At 40.4% G+C, this 19,881-nt stretch overlaps 1 protein-coding gene across 1 annotated transcript; it reads right to left on the reverse strand.

The window, feature by feature from the left end:
* Positions 1–8,805: 8,805 nt before the first annotated feature.
* HSPB1 (heat shock protein family B (small) member 1) lies at positions 8,806–16,093 on the reverse strand. Its single transcript, XM_044287629.1, has 3 exons — positions 15,621–16,093; positions 11,845–11,908; positions 8,806–9,099 (listed from the first exon to the last, which is right to left on the reverse strand). The coding sequence occupies exons 1-3, from the start codon at positions 16,018–16,020 to the stop codon at positions 8,910–8,912; spliced, it is 654 nt and encodes a 217-aa protein (XP_044143564.1). The 5' UTR covers positions 16,021–16,093; the 3' UTR covers positions 8,806–8,909.
* Positions 16,094–19,881: the final 3,788 nt, after the last annotated feature.

Here is a 19,881-nt window from a genome sequence, read left to right on the forward strand (position 1 = left end):
TGTGCAATCCGTTTTTTGCGGGTCGCAAACTGAAACTTGTCATCATTAGGGTTCATTCAGACGTCCGTAGTGTTTTGCAAAACACTGACACCGCACATCGCCAGCACTTAATAGAGGATTCCTATTCTTGTCCGCAGCTGCAGACAAGAATAGGACATGCTCTATTTTTTTGCAGAGCCGCGGACCGGAAATGCGGATGCGGACAGCACACTGTGTGCTTTCCACATCTTTTCCGGCCCAATTGAAGATGAATGGGTCCGCACTTGTTTCAGATAATTGCGGAACGGATCCAGATCCATTCTACGGATGTATGAATGTACTGTAATGTTTGTAAACAGTAAACACATGGGCAAAGTGGGATGTGTTCCGTATGCATTCCGTATTTTTTGCGGACCCATTGACTTGAATGGAGCCACGGAACGTGATTTGCGGACAATAATAGGACAAGACTCAAAATGTTGCGGAACGGAAATACGGAAACGAAATGCACATGGAGTACCTTCCATTTTTTTTGCAAACCCATTGAAATGAATGGTTCCGCATACGGTCCGCAAAAAAAAGCGGAACGGAAACTGAAAAAAGGGCCCCCTTAGGGCTCATGCACACAAACGTATTTTCATTCCGTGTCCGTTCTGTTTTATTTGCGGACTGCTTACATCCAGCCAGCACATCATTGCAGTTATCAAGCGCTATAGCTATCCAGCTTTATTGTATTGTCTTCATCCCCTGATGAATCTGTCCTCTACTTCAACAGAGGAAATGTGTCGGGGTGGTATATCTGGAAAGCAGTATGGTTACTGCTTGGGAGCAATACATTTAGGAAGGGAAAATTATTGCTAGGGTCAGCCATCGATAAGTGGGGCCGCTCCCTTTGGGGTGATTCTTCCGCGTTTAGGCGGGAGACTCCTCCGCTTTCAGGCTGGGCTTGATAATTCAAGTAGGGATTTATCTCCCACTACCCAGCCAAAGCCCCTGATTAAGAAGTGATACGTGGACTTGGAGATCCAGGGGGTAAAATATTATTGTATCTAAAACCTCTGGACCTACTCTACAGTGACTGATCCAGCAATCAAGCGGAAGAGACAAGGTGAAAAACCAGAAATGCAGTCACCACCAAAGACGCCTTTCCCTCCAACCCTCAAACTCAAGAGCCACCACATTATCCTGGATTCAACCAGCATCAAATCCGTGAGTGGCTACGAATGTAGGATAAAGAATTGAATTTGCCATTTATTTACGGCTGTTCTTCCTTTCTATATGATTTTCCAGACTACCCATGCAGTCAATTTTATGAATTATTTTTTGTTGTGGGACTTAATTTAAGAAGTTAATAAAAAAATTACGTTTTAAGTAGGTTAACCTCTTCCAGTGTTAAACCATATACGGAACCATTCATTTCAATGGGTCTGCAAAAAACAACAAAAGGTACTCCGTGTGCATTCTGTTTCCGTATGTCCGTATTTCCGTTCCGCAAAAAAATAGAACAAGTTCTATTATTGTCCGCATTACTGACAAGTATAGTACTGTTCTATTAGGGGCCACCTCCAGAACTCCAGCTGTTCTGAAACTACAGTTCCCAGAATGCTCCATTTACCTCTATGAGGGTTACAAGAACAGCAAGGCAAGCGTGCATGCTGAGAGTTGTAGTTTCTCAGCGGCTGGAGGTGCTCAGGCATCCTGGTCACTGCTGATATACATTAACAAAATAATACATGGAGGAGAATGATTGGCACTAGTGTAATATTGCAGCACTATTGCAGATATTTTAATATTCAGAGTATTACCATAAAGAACAGATCTGCTGAGTTGATGTCAGTTCTACATTAACTTCTCTCTGATTTCCATGCCAAGCTTTTCTGGCACGCTCATACAGTCACCTGTCACAGTTTTTCCCCTGGTACTTCCTCACCAGACTTAAGCAATGGAAAACACTTGAGTAGCTTGTCACAACACCCATTACAGTCACTCCAAGAGAAATGTGTACTTGTAGAGGACTTAGAAGGCCTGATTGCTATTACCACAGACTGTCTAAAAGTCCATCAAGTCATTTCCCAAAAATAATGCCTGTAAAACCATTACCTTCTGTAATTTATAGACATTAACAATCCACCAGAACTAAAAAAAGGATGATAATGATGCATAAAGGCACTTTATTTATAATTATATAGTAAAATGCTGCAGAGTTTATGGTCCCAGTATTGATGCTGATGCCCTGTAGACACCATGGGGAATGGACATATGGCTGATCTCCACCTTCCCAATGTCCTAGGCCTGCTCAAGATGCATGCTGGTGCATCAAGTCTAAAAGACTACAGCTAGAAGTACTGTATAAGGTAACTTACACTATCCAAATCAGATACTAGATGATGAGGTTGAATGTTTGTGTTTCTTTTTTCTTGTGTTTTTCTATTATACACATATTTCTCTCGGTTATATTGCTTTTCATTAACTTAGCCTTATGTAATGTGATCCCAGCACAGTAGCACAGAAATGATTGCCTACATATAAATACAACAACTGGTAAAGATAGTAAATTGCATCTGGAAAAATTCCACTGAAAAGCAGAGTGACCTATTCAGGATAAAAGTCGCATAGACTTCTATAGAAACTCTACAGTAATTTACATAGGACTTCCATCTTTCACCATTCTTCACCAACTTAGGACTTACAGTCTGTGCCACACATATGCCCCTAATATTGTTGATTAGATTGTAGGTCAAAATGAGCCTATAATTTAGTGTACCCATTGTAAAGCTTTTCATACTAGTCGACCATCTAATGTGTATGGGGTATCTCCTGACTGTTACATTGGCTGTCCATTCCCGCCATAGCTCCGATACTCTAGGCAGGGCACGGCACCACTCCACTCACTTTGCTTTTGCTGTTGGTTCAGCAGACCGGACCCGTTGCCCCTTTTCTGACCTCCTGTACCATAGTCCTGTGTGTCTTCCCCTCGTAGGCAGCAGCCTGCCTCCTGCTGACCAGGTCTTCTCCTTTCTGCCTATAGGAGGCACAAGCTTCTTAAAGGGCCAGCATGCAGACCCTGAAGCCTGGTCACTTCTGGGTATACTGATAACCTATCAACTAGATAGGTCATCAGTATCTAATTAGTGGATGTCTGACCACCGGGACCCCGGCAAATCAGCTGTGCTCCCGCTCTCTGCAAACCAAGCACAGAACCATACATTGTGTAGCAGCTGTGCTTGGTATTGGAGTTCAGCCCTATTCACCTCAATCAGGATGAGCTGTGCCTAGGCCATGTGACCAATTAATGTGAAAGCTGACAGAAGGCTGCAGCACTACTCTGAGTGCCGGTGCCTTCTTAAACAGCTGATTGGCGGGGGTCCCAGGTGTCGGACCCCCACTGATTAGATACTGATCACCTATCTAGAGGATAGTTGATCAGTGTAAAACTCCATGAAAACCTCTTTAAGGCCTCCTTGTGGGAAAGGTTAATATAGCTTGCTAGTTCAATGCAAAGGTATGCTGTTCTGCTTGTCTGCCTGTGTACCAATCTCTGCCTGTTTCCTGACTTTCCGCTGCTTGACTTAACCTCTGATTATTGTACAATATCAACCCTTTGCTGCCTGCTCTGTCCTTGGACTTGTTTCACAGATTTGCATGTACTCTGCCTACCCTGACTTCAGCCTGCCCCTGTCTATGATTTTGCCTTACCCTATGGTGCCCCGAACTGTGTCTCTGACCCCTGTCAACCACACAGAAAAGTCCATTCAGGGAAGTCCAGTTCCCAGTAAAGGACTTAAGGGTTGAAAACCAGAGGACTGTTAGGATAATGCCCTTAGTGTTAGCCCAAAGTCAAATCTGTTGATTGGTGCAGTGGTTTAACACCCACGGTTCATAACACTGACTCTCTTCTCAGCATACTCGCTCTCAGGAGGTAGGCTGCCTGCAGAAGTGTCTTGCAACGGTTTACCCTGCTCTCAGGCGGTCATGTATTATGAGGGGGATTTGGGAGAGATAGCTTCTGGCCGAACAAGAATTCAGCTGACTGCTATTGCTACAGTTATAATTGTCTTTATATCTACTGTAGTAGACAATCTTGGTGTTGTTGCAAATGTTGGCCTATCTAGCTTCTAATCGGACCACACTAGATATGTCAAAGAGCACAGAGAAAGGACTGGGAAGCATTCAGTGCGAGGAACCCAGGACATGGACTATAGTGATATTGTTGCCTATGCAGTTGCGGTCTTGACACCGGAGGATGAAAACATCAATTTCTGCTTCATGTAACCTACATCTCCCTCTCTCTAGTATGCCTTGGCTTCTCACCCCATAAACTTGCTGACATACTTCCTTTAATGCTTTCATCACTAAAAAACATTGCCCAGTTCTCAGGAGGAAGAGCAGCCTTGATGTACAGAGAAGCAAACCATAACAGTTACTATATCTGCTCCATGGCTGAAAGGAAGAAGCATTCACTTGTGGTAGAAATAGAACAAAGAAGTGTAGAGCCCAAATGGTTGAGCTTACAAGAATAACACCTCAAAATGTACATATACACATACTGTATTAATAACTACTCTATATTTACACTGTATTTGAGCCTTGTATCTAACCAGGGTTTCACTTGTGAATTATTCCTTAACTGGGCTAAGGTTGTAATATCAGAATGGGCTCCAAAGGTCTTGCAGAAGACAACCCCATTTGGGCTGACTGTGGAGTCAATCACTTGCCACTAGGGTAAATTTTTACTGAGCGGTCAGGCGCTATAGAAACCAGATGCCTGCTGTTTCACACAGCAGACACCCGGGCCTAATGGTAATGGTAACTCCTCAGTTAAAGCCTTTAACTCCTCAGATGCTGTGGTCAAATGTGAACACAACATCTGGAGGAGCAAAAACCCAAAAGCGTGCAGTTCCAGATGTTCTCTGGCTCCTGTCCTCCCGAATAAACAGAAGCTACTCCATAGGAACATAGTAAAATCCTTATAGACTCCAATGCTAATGCATGTTTTTAAAAATATTTAATTTTTTTTTTAAATATAAAAATTCAAATCACCCCCTTTCCCCAAAATTAAAATTAAAATATATATATATATATATAAAAAAAATATATATATATACACATCATGGGCATCGCCATGTGAAAATGCCTGTACTATTAATATCTTAAAATATTTATCCCATGGCAAATGGCGAAACAAAAAAAGAATGTCTAAATGGCTGAATGGTTGCTTCACCTCCCACAAAAAAGTTATAAAAAGTGATCAAAAAGTCATGCACACCCCAAAATGGTATCAATAAAAAGTACAGATCACCCCGCAAAAATAAAAGTAACATGTCAGTTTTACCGCATACTGAACAGCATAAAATAAAACCCCATAAAACTATTGTGGAATTGCATTTTTTCAAATTTTACCCCATATGATTTTTGTTTTCCAGATCCCCACTATATTGTATGCAATATTAAACGGTGGCATTAGAAAGTGCAACTTATCCCGCAAAAAACAAGCCCAAATATGGTTATATGAACGGGAAAATAAGTTATCACTCCGGAAAGCAAGAAGTAAAAAAATGAAAACGCAAAAATGAAAAAAAAATTATAAATAAAAAATCTGGGGCTCAAAGGGTTAATGTGCTGCATCAATGATTAATGATGAAAGAGTGTATGCTCTTTTTTTGGGTGATTGGCAGCACATTTACAGGGGCCTATTATCGGGAACAAGTGTTCATAGTAACGTTTGCTCCTGATAATTGGCCCACCAATTGTGTGGTGTAAATCCACCATTATATATAACCTTGTAGACCTTATTGAAGATATGTCCAGCATGTGTAATAATAACAACCAAGTCACCAATTCAAATCAAAGTGGATGTACGCGTGTTCTGAATAGATAGAACCATGTCCTCTAGTAGGTCAAAAGAACCAAACTCTGTACAAACGTGTACAAAAAACCCAATACCAAGACTATAGTAATATTCCTATAGGTGCCTAATGTAAGAATATCAGTCAAAAGCTGTGTTGTTTTCTCATATGTTTGATGGTTTTTCAGATAAATAATGTTTGTTTCTCTCTACTGCAGAGTGTAGGCTGCAGTGTTCCCTGTAAGCTGCGCGGGAGCGCGGCCGCACAGCTTCCTTTATGCCTCCACTCAGGACCTCTGCAGGCCCACTCACTGCCGCAGTCCGGACTTCATGTAATGGTGTATGCCTGTTCCGTACTCTGGGGAAGCCCACCCTGGCAATGAACACAATTTTCACCGTGTGCATTGCTGTAGTGGGTGGCCCTATAAATCGGAACAGGCACCCACCATACTGTCCCAGGTTCCCTTAATGTCTTGACGTTATCCAGTGTCAGGAAGTTCCTGTGCAGTGATCCAAGCTGGCCCCGCCTCCTTCCTCATGCACTGCCGCTACTGGAAGAGGAGAACATGTGCAGCGTGGCAAAAGAGGAGGAAACGGCATGTTCTTAGACCTTGCCCCCCAGCCAAAGCGTTAAAGTGGCGTCCGAGATCCCCAAGGGCCAAGCCAAGTAATTGTAAGTTTTTATGTGTGAAAGGGATTTTTCATAACTTTGCTATCTGATATATATGATATAGGAATCAGGAACTGTCCATGGTATTGATTATAAAGGCTCTAGAGACAATACACTTTATTTCCTTTGAAATGCAGTGTTCAAGAATGTATGGTGCAGGGATTATAATGTATACTGTACAGCATGGTGCAGGGATTATAATGTATACTGTACAGCATGGTGCAGGGATTATAAGGTATAATGTACAGCATGGTGCAGGGATTATAATGTATACTGTACAGCATGGTGCAGGGATTATAATGTATACTGTACAGCATGGTGCAGGGATTATAATGTATTCTGTACAGCATGGTGCAGGGATTATAATGTATACTGTACAGCATAGTGCAGGGATTATAATGTATATTGTACAGCATGGTGCAAGGATTATAATGTATATTACCCATCATGGTGCAGGGATTATAATGTATATTATACAGCATGGTGCAGGGATTATAATGTATATTACACAGCATGGTGTAGGGGTTATGCTGTATAGCATGGTGTATGAACTATACTATATATTGTACGGCATTGTGCAGGGATTATAATGTATTCTGTACAGCATGGTGTAGGGATTATACTGTATATTACATAGCATGGTGCAGGGATTATACTGTATTGTTCAGGATGGTGCAGGGGTTACACTGTATGCTCTTTAATGTGACAATTATCAGGTTTTCCTATTGCCCACATTTGATGGCCCTATGCCCAGCTCTGAGCTGACCTCACTTAGCAGCTACCAAGGCTTAGGTAGGCTGGTAGGCCGTTCCTTTTTTCTTTCTAAACATACAGTATGACCTGCCTAAAAGAAAAACAATCTGTTATTCATAGTAACCAATCACAGCCTAGCTTTCATTTTTCAAGTTTAGAACATAAAAAGAAAGCTGATAGGTTGCTATGGGCAACAAGGGCCCTTTTGCTTTTAGACTCTCCCCCAATATGCACAGAACTGATTTGTGAAGAATCTTCCTATTAGTTCTTTATTTATTTATTTTTTGCATATGCAAGCTACTGTTTCATCTAATTGATAGTAGAACTATGGGCCTAAAGGGGTTTTCCAGAAATTAATGACTTTTTACCTATGCTGCCTTACCTATTGAAAGAATCATACTTACCTCTTCTCCGGCAATTTGTTCTTGAGCACTTGCTCCCGCTTGTCCATCCTCTGGTCCCTGGCTTGTTTTTTTCCTGCCCGGTATGGACATGGTCATGTGCAACAATGCAGCCAATGGCTGGCTTCAGTGGTGAGGTTTCCCCAATTGGCATGTCACCACTGAAGGCAGTCATTGACTGCAGCAGCATACGTGACCATTTCCATAACTTGGCCTAAAGAAAGCAAGCTGAACAAGGGGAAGCCAGCATGCAGGATTGGAACTGTGGGAGGTAGATAGGCGCAACTTTTTCAATAGATGAGGCAGCCTACGAGGCATAAGTAATTTATTACCGGAAAACCCCTTTATTACCAGAAAACCCCTATTATCGGGAACAAGTGTTCATAGTAACGTTTGCTCCTGATAATTGGCCCACCAATTGTGTGGTGTAAATCCACCATTACATATAACCTTGTAGACCTTATTGAAGATATGTCCAGCATGTGGAATAATAACAACCAAGTCACCAATTCAAATCAAAGTGGATGTACGCGTGTTCTGAATAGATAGAACCATGTCTTCTAGTAGGGCTAAAGGGGTTTTCCAGAAATTAATGACTTTTTACCTATGCTACCTTACCTATTGAAAGAATCTTACTTACCTCTTCTCCGGCAATTTGTTCTTGAGCACTGGCTCCCGCTTGTCCATCCTCTGGTCCCTGGCTTGTTTTTTTCCTGCCCGGTATGGACATGGTCATGTGCAACAATGCAGCCAATGGCTGGCTTCAGTGGTGAGGTTTCCCCAATTGGCATGTCACCACTGAAGGCAGTCATTGACTGCAGCAGCATACGTGACCATTTCCATAACTTGGCCTAAAGAAAGCAAGCTGAACAAGGGGAAGCCAGCATGCAGGATCGGAACTGTGGGAGGTAGATAGGCGCAACTTTTTCAATAGATGAAGCAGCCTACCAGGCATAAGTAATTTATTACCGGAAAACCCCTTTGAGGCTACTTTCATACCAATGTGAAGAAATGCTGGATTGTTTCTTGCTATATTGTTCACATTCTCACACCAAGTTTGTGGTGCTCATTCATGTTTATAGATGAGCGAATCTTTTTTCTGATAAAATGTATCTGTTTCTTTTTGCATTGAAAAAAAAAGAAAAGGAGATGTCATATTTGCTTCAAAATGTATTTTTCAAAACTGCATTATTTAGGTAAAAACACATGGTGATACACAGAAACCAGTGAAAGAAATCCGGTCATTTGATCTTTCAGCGTCTCATTTTTTGCCAGCTTCTTCTGCTTTCTTGGTGTCGGGTGTGCCAATCTGAGCTTGACTCTGGAAAGTTACTGGAATAGTGATCTCTGCAGACTGGATTGCTGGCTTAGGGAGTGGTGCCTCCACTGTCAGAATCCCATCAGGGGAAAGAGATGAGGTCACGGCAGAATTGTCGACACTCGGGGGAAGACTACAAAAAGAAATCCCAATTAATGCTGATTATTAGACACGGAGCACTGCCTTAAACTGAATGTCCACCTTTAAATATCACGTAAGAAGGTCTGTGCTTGATAATAAATTTGCATATCTCTATAGTGTTTTTCTTATATAGACTGCCAAATGCCCTATATAGCCATACTTATACATAGGAGTCAATAATAAAACAGTAAGCAGCAAGTTCTACCTGTACAGATCAGAAGATCATGGGCACTGCAGATACAGAGACTTCTCAATTTGTTTACTTGGAGTACATGTGGAATGCATACTAAAACAGGCCATACATTTTAGATAGCTGTTGGTCAAGTGCTTGTTCAGCCAAAATCTATTTCTTTCAATCACCATATAATAGGGAGAGGTGAATAAGCTCCTGCCAGACACCTCTGTTGGCTTATCTCCTTTGAGAACAAAAGGATCTGGCAGGTTACAATCCAATATGTCAGACCCTTTTTCCCTCCTACATCTACCATTAGGAAAGAATCAGAACACCCAATACACATAAGATGGTTGGCCGATCCTGCTGAAATCATGGAATTTGGTCTATATTAATCTAAAGAATATGGCCACCTTAAGACTCTGTCTACACATTCCTTGAGCCTTAACTAAACATATAATTGCATCCCCCCTCCTGAAGTTACAGCTCTGAGTGCCAGGGTTAGAACAGGTGCTCATCTCCCCGCATTCCATGTGCTAATAACAGGGAAGCTGATTTGGCTTTGCAACTGTCAGTCTCTTGGACATATGTATGAATATTATGTGCAACTGTTCATACAAATCTTTGCCTCCCAGGATGTTCATGTGTGAAGTTCTTGCCATAAACTATATATATACATTGTTATCCATAATGTTGAAGGTAGCCAACAATACAACTCAAGATGAAGACAAGTTCACCAGCAGGTTAATTGTTAGTGTGGAATAGAATCAGAATGAACATTAATGGGTTCCTTGGCTGGTTTCCCATGTGTCTTCTCTCTTATGTCTAAGGCAAAACACTTTATCTCTCTTTGTACTTGGAATCTAACATTGAACACCATATGACAGTGAGTGACAAAATATTATCTGAGATCCTCCACTGGAAATTTCAGTCTCTGTAGAATTGCAGTACATTATCTAGTTGAAGAGAACCAGACATATCTTCAGCTTTGGGGCTTTGAAAGGGGCCATCTAAATCTAGGCTTGCACGAAAAATAGCTGTCAGCTGATAACTTCTCTGACTAAGGGCTCATTCACATGAACGTATTATGCCTTCCGTATACGGCTGTTTTCTGCATTCTGCATGCGGTCCGTATACGGAACCATTGATTTCAATAGGTCCGCAAACGATGCGGACAGCACTCTGTGCGCTGTCCGCATCCGTTGCTGTGTTTCGTGTCCCCGCAAAAGTCCTGTCCTATTCTTGTCCATTTTGCGAACAAGAATAGGCATTTCTATAATGGGCCTCCTGTTCCGCTCTGCAAATTGCAGAGGGCACACGGGCATCATCCGATTTTTGTGGACCCATAAATATGTCATTTTATCTGGAAACATTGGGTATGTTCTTTCAACAGGGTGTATATAAAATGTAACATCTTGAAATAGGGATGTCTCACAGTTTACCTGGTCACAGTCTGCCTGTATCCTGTATTTTTTCCAAAGAGAGTAGAGACCTTGTAGTTTAGGCCAATTGATTGTAGCCTCCAGATCAAAAGATTAGAGGGCTTCATAAATTGAACTGTTGTAATGGAATCTCATTGCCCATAAATGAAACCAAGCTCTCAAGACCAGTCCACTCTGAGTCCATAGTGAAGAAGCACTACTACTATTATTAGTTTTAATATACATGGTCTAAGTCATTACAGTTAATAGAGTTGAAAAATATGATCTGATCTGCAGGTACTATGTTATAGAGCATGAAGGACGTGAGCAGATGTATCTATAGTTTTATGAGAGAAGACTGAGTATAACTTGTATTTTATTCATAAAGCCTTGCTCTTTCTATACTTAGGAGTCCAGTGGCTGGTCCTATTTCGCGACTGAACTCTCTCTGTGCATGCACACTCCTACTGGGAAGACTGTCAGTTACTGATGAGACTGCCCACTGGACTCCTGAGAATCATAGAATTTAGAAATAATATGATGGTTTTCTTGTAGATTCACAGAGACTGATCACTTTCTTGACCATTTAAATCACATAACCTGTACAGTATATCATATATTGCATAATTATTTGTTCAACAATTCAGACAGCACACTAATTTTTGTTATGCTTGATTATTCTTTTTTTAGCCGGATATGGTGGTACACTGAACGACGTTTCGAGCAAATTGAATGCCCTTCATCAGGCAAGCGTGCGTCCACTTGACAGCAGGGAGAGCCGTAGTGCTCTCCCTGCTGTCAAGTGGATGCACGCTTGCCTGATAACGGGGCAATTAATTTGCCCGAAACGTTGTTCAGTGTACCACCATATCCGGCTAAATAAAGACTAATTAAGCATAACAAAAATGTATGTGCTGTCTGAATTGTTTAATACAAATTGAGTTCCAAGAGGTGGAGCCAGGAACACACCCTTGACGAGCACCCACATCAGCCAGAATAGATAGCGTGCTGTGATCACCTTAGATTACTATTTTGTAATTATTTATTCAGTTATAGCTCGTCATTGTACAAACTCTGGAAAGCAGTATTTTCTGATGGAATGGTTGTCGGGCCCTCCAAGAAATAGAAATATATATATACTCACGTGTATTTTCTGGTAAAGCATCTAGAAATAAATCCATGTTCGTCTTGTTTCTCCTCGTGCTTTCCTAAAAGATTTCAAATATGTTATCATCATCATTTCATTTCATCATAAAAGTGAACATAATGAATATGCAGATGTAAAGATACATTTCGATTGAAAATAATAGCATATCCTATATACTGTATCTTGTCCTCATAAATAATCATGATTCCTTCTGATATTCACAGTATATTATATTAGTTGGCAGAGTCAATGGTATAGTCTGAATCTGTGGCAGTGTCCTAATTTCCTAAAATGTGCCAGTCCTGTAAAACTGATATAGACTCAAGTCTTAAAGGGGTATTCCAGTTATATTAAGTTACCCCCCTATCCACAGGATTAGAATCCAATAGGATTAGATTGGGAGGGTCCTACTGCTGGGACCACCACCAATCACGAGAATGGGAGCCCTGAACCCCTTGAAGCTCTCAGAAACGAACAGCACAGTCAGTCAGGCATGCACATTGCTATAGGAGTTCCGGAGACAGCTAAGCGCTGTACATGGCTATCTCTGAAACGCCCATAGAAATGAATGAAGTGGCTGACTACATGACTGACCAGCTGTTCTGTTAATTTCAGGGGACTCTTGAGGTATGAGGCCCAGATTCTCATGATTGGAGGGGATGCCAGTGGTAGGACCCTCATTGATCTAATAGTTATCCCCTATCCTGGGGCTTAATAACTTAATATAACCGGAATACCTCTTTAAGCCTGGTGATATTACAATATGTCTGCAATTAGCTTACAAGCTCCAAGATGTATGGGCCTCCAAGATGTATGTATCACTTACTATATCTACTCTCCCGAATGACCTACTAGCTACAGTAGTACTAACATGGTCTAAAAATACTACTTATTATTTTTTTACGGTATTAAAATATATGAATTTTGTTAACCACCAGGGCTTTCTATTGTACCTGTATTTACATAGAAAAGACATTCTAATATTGTGTACATGGCATTTCTACTTTGTTTTATGTGTATGCTATTTACTATAAAACAATTTAAAAGAATGAAATGTATTAACAGCTGACATATAAAGAGAATTTAGGTGGACCATAATGAGATCGGTGGCACAAAGCAAGTATTTTATATAAAATGCAAAGAAAATACTGTCAGGTTAGTTCTATGTTCCATTAAAAGAATACATTTGCTATATATACTTGATGACCAAGTTAAAGAATTATATACTGATGACTCAGGTCACTTGCCGGTTAAACAGCTAACATTTATGATACCGAGAAAGGAATAGGTTAATCTTTTAACTCTTGTGGTCAGATACGTTGCTGTATAATTGATACAGCTAGAGCTGGCTATGCCAAAATCCGTGTTACCATCTTATCCCATAGTAAATGAATCTTTTATGTTAAAATATCAACAATAATATACAATGGCATCAGTTAAAGCTCAACCCTATTCAGTATGAGAGGGAATAATCAGCCCTGGGGTACAGGTTAACTACATCATGCATTGCTATAAAGGCATGTCCTCTTTACACCATTATACGTAGTGCTTCACAATAAACATCACCTCCCTGCATTATAGACTAAAAGCCAACTAAAAGTCAGATTAATATTTAATGTGCGGAGCCAGTGCTATCCATTACAAAATCACTGTAGTTGCAGTTTATATCCTTCCTTTCTTCTAGAAAGAACAGTCATGATTGGTGTAAGCATAGAGCCAATTATTCTTCTGGTAGGTGACTTTTGCATTATGTAGATCGTGAAGTGAGAGGTGACTCTGCTTTCCGCAGTGATAGTCTGATTCCTACGTCACCACCATCTATTTCATTCTGGAACAGTTGAAGATCTCTTGTTCTTGAAAGCGCATTGCTGGCATATTTGCTTTCATATTGCTTCATCAACACAAGTTCCATGCAGGTCTTCTACTGATTTAAAACCACATTTTGGAAGACCAGCTGAGGCACGCTAACAGTGGTTAACTAGGAAGATGGGGCAGATATTAAGGCTGTAGAAAAGCTGAGGTCAAGAATATGGGAGCAACAATGACATAGCAAAATAGGCTCAAAAGGACAGATAAGAAACACAGAGCAGTGGTGCATTAATATGACATATTTTGTGATAGTCATTACAGGATATGGTGGTTATACAGTAAATTACCTATCTCTCTAGTGGTAGAAATGCATTGGCCAAGCTCTCAGCAAATATTTCAGTATACAGCACATAGGAAAGGGTTACTTGGCTTTGTGCATTATTTATGTGTTGATGCCTGGCTTAATGCTGAGCTAGAATACATACTTTAAGAAATATAACTAGTAGGCTTCTAGTTGCTTTACTAATGGCAGTATTTTACAGCTTTCGAGTTGTGCAGAGTGCAATACAGCGACTATAGAATTTTATGGGGCTTTACAGTACCTGCGTATGCCTCCTCATACTCGAAGCATGTAGGAAATATGTGGCCTACTGTACTATACAATGTATTACATATACACTTGGACGTATGGCTCTGTAAACAGGGTAAACAAGGGAAACAAGGTAAAGCATTTCAAATGTGGTCTCCCCTCTTCATCAGACCCACCTGGATCTGCTGACGAGATGAAACTGTATTGAAACAAATGACCCTGCTCCCTTGTTTTATCTTTTTACCTTATAAATGATCTCTTCTTAAGTATAGTGCTGAGTATCATTCCCCCTTTCCCCCCCACTATTTCCTCATTGTATTTCTGTGCTCCTGTCTGGAGTGTCAGTGTGACCGAGAAACTTCTGGAGGGGATCTTGGACTTTTCTCTGGTTGCTTTCTAGCACTACACCTACAATCCAGTGGAAATCTGGTGAGCAGCCACCAATGGTCCTAGGGCCTTTTGTCTTTAATTGTTTTTGCACATGGTGCACCTTGCTCAACTTTTTGTTTGCATTTGGTTGTATTATTCAGTCATGGTATGGTGCTATCACCTGGTTATAGTATGCTGTAGTCATCCAGTCATAGTGTTGGGATGTTATCCAGTTACGTACCTTATCGTGCTATTGTTTTGTCACTATATGGTTGTATTATCTGGTCACAGTGTAGGGAAGTTTTCCAGTTACTCTATGGTGGTATTATGCAGTCTCTTTATGGTTGGGTTCCCTGTAATTATGATGATTTGGGGGTAGGGATCATCTATGTTTACAAATTCAAGATTCTTGTGTAGCACTCTAGAATAGCAAAGTCACCCTTTTTATGTTATTTGCAATTAAAGTAAAAATAGTATATCAAAAGTAAAACTCCTGTACCAAACACATTACTATACCTCAAAATTTCCATACATACTATTATGTGTTTCCTGGTGGATTACTACATATACAGTAGTAACTCACTCTGTTTGAATTTCGCATCTTTTGAGCCTATAACCAAGCAGGCTTTCATGAGTATAGAATAATTATTTCACTTTTAGAAACATAGAAACATGCTATGAGATTTCAGATTAACTCTTTAGGTTCCACCTATCTTAGTGCAAGTAAGAACAGAAAGGGGGAGATTTATCAAACTGGTGTAAAGTAGAACTGGCTTAGTTCCCATAGCAACCAATCAGATCCCATCTTTCATTTTTAAAAGCTCCCTGGAAAATGAAAGGTGGAATCTGATTGGTTGCTATGGGTAACTACACCAGTTCTACTTTACACCAGTTTGATAAATCTCCCCCAAAATGTTTTTAATACCTTGAATTCTGAGTATTCATGCATATTATTCATTTAACAAGTTATAGATATGTAATTAAAGCACAATATGTATCATTGTACCTGTGATTTCCACAATGCCATCCTTTGTTTTCACAACCAGTTCTTCAGGAGAAAAATGATTGACATCCAGACTGACCTTCCAGCGGTCTGATGTTTGTTGGATCTCAGAGATTCCACTGCTGAGTTGCCGACTTAGAACCCTTTGAAAATCAGGCACAGTTGCGCCAGCAGGTGGAAGAACTACAGCTGGCGTAGTGGGTGGTACAGCATCTAATGACTGACTTGGAAAGAGACGGACATAGCCTGGCCAGCTAGTGCTAGGCAACTGGTACCAGTCTTCAGGTATTCTTGGCATACCAAATGACTGGTCAAACAATCGGTTGGTTCCTTGATACCAGTCCCGGAATGGTTCCCAGCTAGGGGTACGGAGGAAAGTAAAGGGTATTCTACGTTCAGACATTCTTGTTCGCTTTGCTCGTTGACCAGTTAGACAATCTATCTGTGCTCTGTGTGGAACTCAGTCTGCTGTTGGCATTTGGAGGGTGCAGCTGTTTTATGGAGACTCCAGAGTTTATTTTTAGAAGTTGGAATGAGTGAGCTATAACTGGAAATAACTCAAGTAGTTGTGATAGAAAGTTCTCGAGTCTCAGCATAACAATGCAGTGACAGGCTACTAGAAATATACTTTACACTGTATACATGTATGTACACTGACATAGTAGTAGTTGAATAATATATAGAAGCTTCTTCGAGAACATATGTGCACATGACCTCTGACACAGTGTAATTTAAAGAAGTCTAGGTATAAAATAGTATAGTGGCTCACTTGTCTACCCACATGTAATAGGTGCTCTATGTCTGGCTGATTCACCCAATCAGTAAAAAAAAATTAAAATAAATAAATGAGAAAAGTTATTGTTTAGACAGGCACTCTATATCCGGAATCATGCAGAGGCAATAAGAACAAATTATTAAATAAAATAAAAACTAAAACATAGAACATAAGATTTTCCCCCCAAAGAGTGCAACAAAAAATATTGAATAATAAATATTCGCTAAAAGAGACACAAAAAGGGCAAAAACGACAAATATCGACACCACCGGAGATAAGGGTATGGTAGGTTATTAGCCGTACCTGGTTGATGCACTAGGCTGTACTTAATTAAATTTAGATCAGACACATATATGAGCAGTAGGTACAGTCTGCATCGATTAAATAAAGAATCTTTCCCTTAAAAGACAGATGGTACAGATCATTATCAACTCCATCAGGGACAGTTTCCCATATCCAGGGTTAGCGGACAATATAGGGCGTCTCGCTAATATAAACAAACTGAAAAAAAATGGCGTGGTGTTAAACAGGCAGGAAGTGCCTGTTTGAGCACTTCCTGCCTGTTTAAGACCACACAATTTTTTTCAGTTTGTTTGTATCTAGAGATGCCAGGAGGTGTATAAACTCCAATTTAAATGTGCCTGTTTTCCATCCACAGGCTACATTTAGGTGCACCTGCGAGGCCTGGGCCATATCAGCCAGTCTTGAGTGGGACTCGCAGACTCCTCCCTCCTCCCATTGCTAGCATGGTAGATGCTGGAGGTAACTGGTGAGTTGTCTGTGAGTCGGACCTCACACTCCTGTAATTCACCCACTGGCCCTTGGTATTGCCCATACGGCACAGGAAGGTGAATGTTAGGACCCGAGCTACTTGAGAAACCTTGACGCGGTGCCACGGCTCAGACATGTCCTTCACAGTAGGATATGTTGGCCAATCTCTCAATTTTAAAATCAGTTTGAGGGTTTAGTAAGACCCCAGAGTGCACCTGTCTTTGCTATTATTATATTGTCCCGCTAATATACAATGAAATAGGGGCGTGGCCACAAAGGGCTAGCGTTGTCAAAGTTAAATGTTGTTATGTTGCCCCAATGTGGTTTCAGACAGCCGCTAGTTTAGTCACAATAATTTATACTGTGAAACATAGAACGTGACATAGGAACTTGCTTGACGTTTTATATCCAATGTTATAGGTCACAGGCGATTATGTCCCAATGTTTTAAATACGTTTTCAGTGAAATAATTGTAGCTTGATATAGTTCAGTAGTATAATCCAATAAATTGCATTGCACAGTAGTATGGTACATATAATCACTTGCGGCACTGATGCCAATGTTGTGGATAGCTAAGAATTATATCACACTATTTGAATATATGTCCCATTCGTTAAAAGTTGTTATAGTAGCGAACCAACACTACCCAGTGCTTGCAGTGGCGTCCCACCATGTACAGTTGTGTTGGCCACTATTACCTGTGCTGGCGTCTTCATGGGCTATTGCCACTGGTGTGTGCCTAGTTCTCTGTGCGCATCTCACGAGGTGCTGTGAAGCTTGGTGTCCCACGTGTCTATTAATCAGTCTGTTGGGATGCGTGCACAGGCCGGGGCAGACAGGTTTTTAAATTAATGGAAGTGCTTCCACTCAGTACATGAAGTCTGGTTCCTCTCGAAATGGAGTGTGTGGGTTTTATAATTGCTATGCCAGACAGCCACTATTTTAGTCACAATCATTTATACTGTGCAGCATAGAACGTGACATATGAACTTGTTTGACGTTTTATATCCAATGTTGTAGGTCATGGGCGATTATGTCAGAATGTTTCTTAGCTATCCACAACAGTGGCATCAGTGCCGCAAGTGATTATATGTACCATACTACTGTGCAATGCAATTTATTGGATTATACTACTGAACTATATCAAGCTACAATTATTTCACTGAAAACGTATTTAAAACATTGGGACATAATCGCCTGTGACCTATAACATTGGATATAAAACGTCAAGCAAGTTCCTATGTCACGTTCTATGTTTCACAGTATAAATTATTGTGACTAAACTAGCGGCTGTCTGAAACCACATTGGGGCAACATAACAACATTTAACTTTGACAACGCTAGCCCTTTGTGGCCACGCCCCTATTTCATTGTATATTAGCGGGGCACCATATATTGTCCGCTAACTCTGGAAATGGGAAACTGTCCCTGATTGAGATGATAATGATCTGCACCATCTGTCTTTTAAGGGAAAGTTTCTTTATTTAATCGATGTAGACTGTACCTGCTGCTTATTTATGTGCCTATTCCTGATCTAAATTTAATTAGGTGCGGCCTAGTGCATCAACCAGGCACGGCTAATAACCTACCATACCCTTATCTCCGGTGGTGTCGTAATTTAAAGAAGTAATCTGCAATCTGTTTACATACAGTTGCAAGAAAAAGTATGTGAACCCTTTGGAATGATATGGATTTCTGCACAAATTGGTCATAAAATGTGATCTGATCTTCACCTAAGTCACAACAATAGACAATCACAGTCTGCTTAAACTAATAACACACAAAGAATTAAATGTTACCATGTTTTTATTGAACACACCATGTAAACATTCACAGTGCAGGTGGAAAAAGTATGTGAACCCTTTGGAATGATATGGATTTCTGCATAAATTGGTCATAAAATGTGATCTGATCTTCATCTAAGTCACAACAATAGACGATCACAGTCTCTTTATACTAATAACACACAAAGAATTAAATGTTACCATGTTTTTATTTAACACACCGTGTAAACATTCACAGTGCAGGTGGAAAAAGTATGTGAACCCTTGGATTTAATAACTGGTTGAACCTCCTTTAGCAGCAATAACTTCAAATTGCATTTAGTTAGATCTATGAATTATTTGTTGTGACCTGATAGTTTAAGCAGGATAATGTAGGTTACTTACACTGTAGTTAAGGACCATCACTAAGATATGCTATCACTTTATGATTGTGGGGTTTCCACAACTTAGACCCCCACAATTATAAAGTGATGATATATCTATCACTTAGGTGGGAATAACCCTTGAGATATTCAATTTCACTTAAGTTTATATTTCTTTCACATCTTTTTAATTTTAGAAAATTTTCCAGAACTTCTTGAAGAAATGTGTACCTGGTTTTGGGACAGATGCCAGGTGAAGGCTTTGTTTAGTATGATTTGTCTGACCAAGGGAAAGCCACACAAACTTTCAGGCTTCTAGATATAACTTTCCAGGGAGGAAGGGACAACTCTTCGTTCTCCTCGAATATTCCAGACAAAGCTGTGCATGATGATGAATCACAGCCCAGTATGAAAATCACAGTTGCACTAATAATACACTGGTAATTCATTTTAAAGGGATTTATCATTATTTCTTCTGTCAACTTGCTCATCCTCTAGTTTGAGTGGAATGGTTGTTAAAGGGGCCGTGCAGGGCTAGAAGAACATGGCTGCTTTCTTCCCAAATCAGTACC

Source organism: Bufo gargarizans, chromosome 3 (assembly GCF_014858855.1).
Source record: "Bufo gargarizans isolate SCDJY-AF-19 chromosome 3, ASM1485885v1, whole genome shotgun sequence".
Lineage (NCBI taxonomy): Eukaryota > Metazoa > Chordata > Amphibia > Anura > Bufonidae > Bufo > Bufo gargarizans.

What these genes read in the sequence shown, in the direction of transcription:
- HSPB1 (XM_044287629.1), bottom strand. Translation starts at nt 16,020, where the DNA reads ATGTCTGAACGTAGAATACCCTTTACTTTCCTCCGTACCCCTAGCTGG. An exon ending in TGGCATTGTGGAAATCACAG is followed by an intron (nt 11,909 to 15,620) that starts GTACAATGATAC and finishes GAAATCTTTTAG; the next exon opens with GAAAGCACGAGGAGAAACAA. An exon ending in TGCTTTACCAGAAAATACAC is followed by an intron (nt 9,100 to 11,844) that starts GTGAGTATATAT and finishes TTCTTTTTGTAG; the next exon opens with TCTTCCCCCGAGTGTCGACA.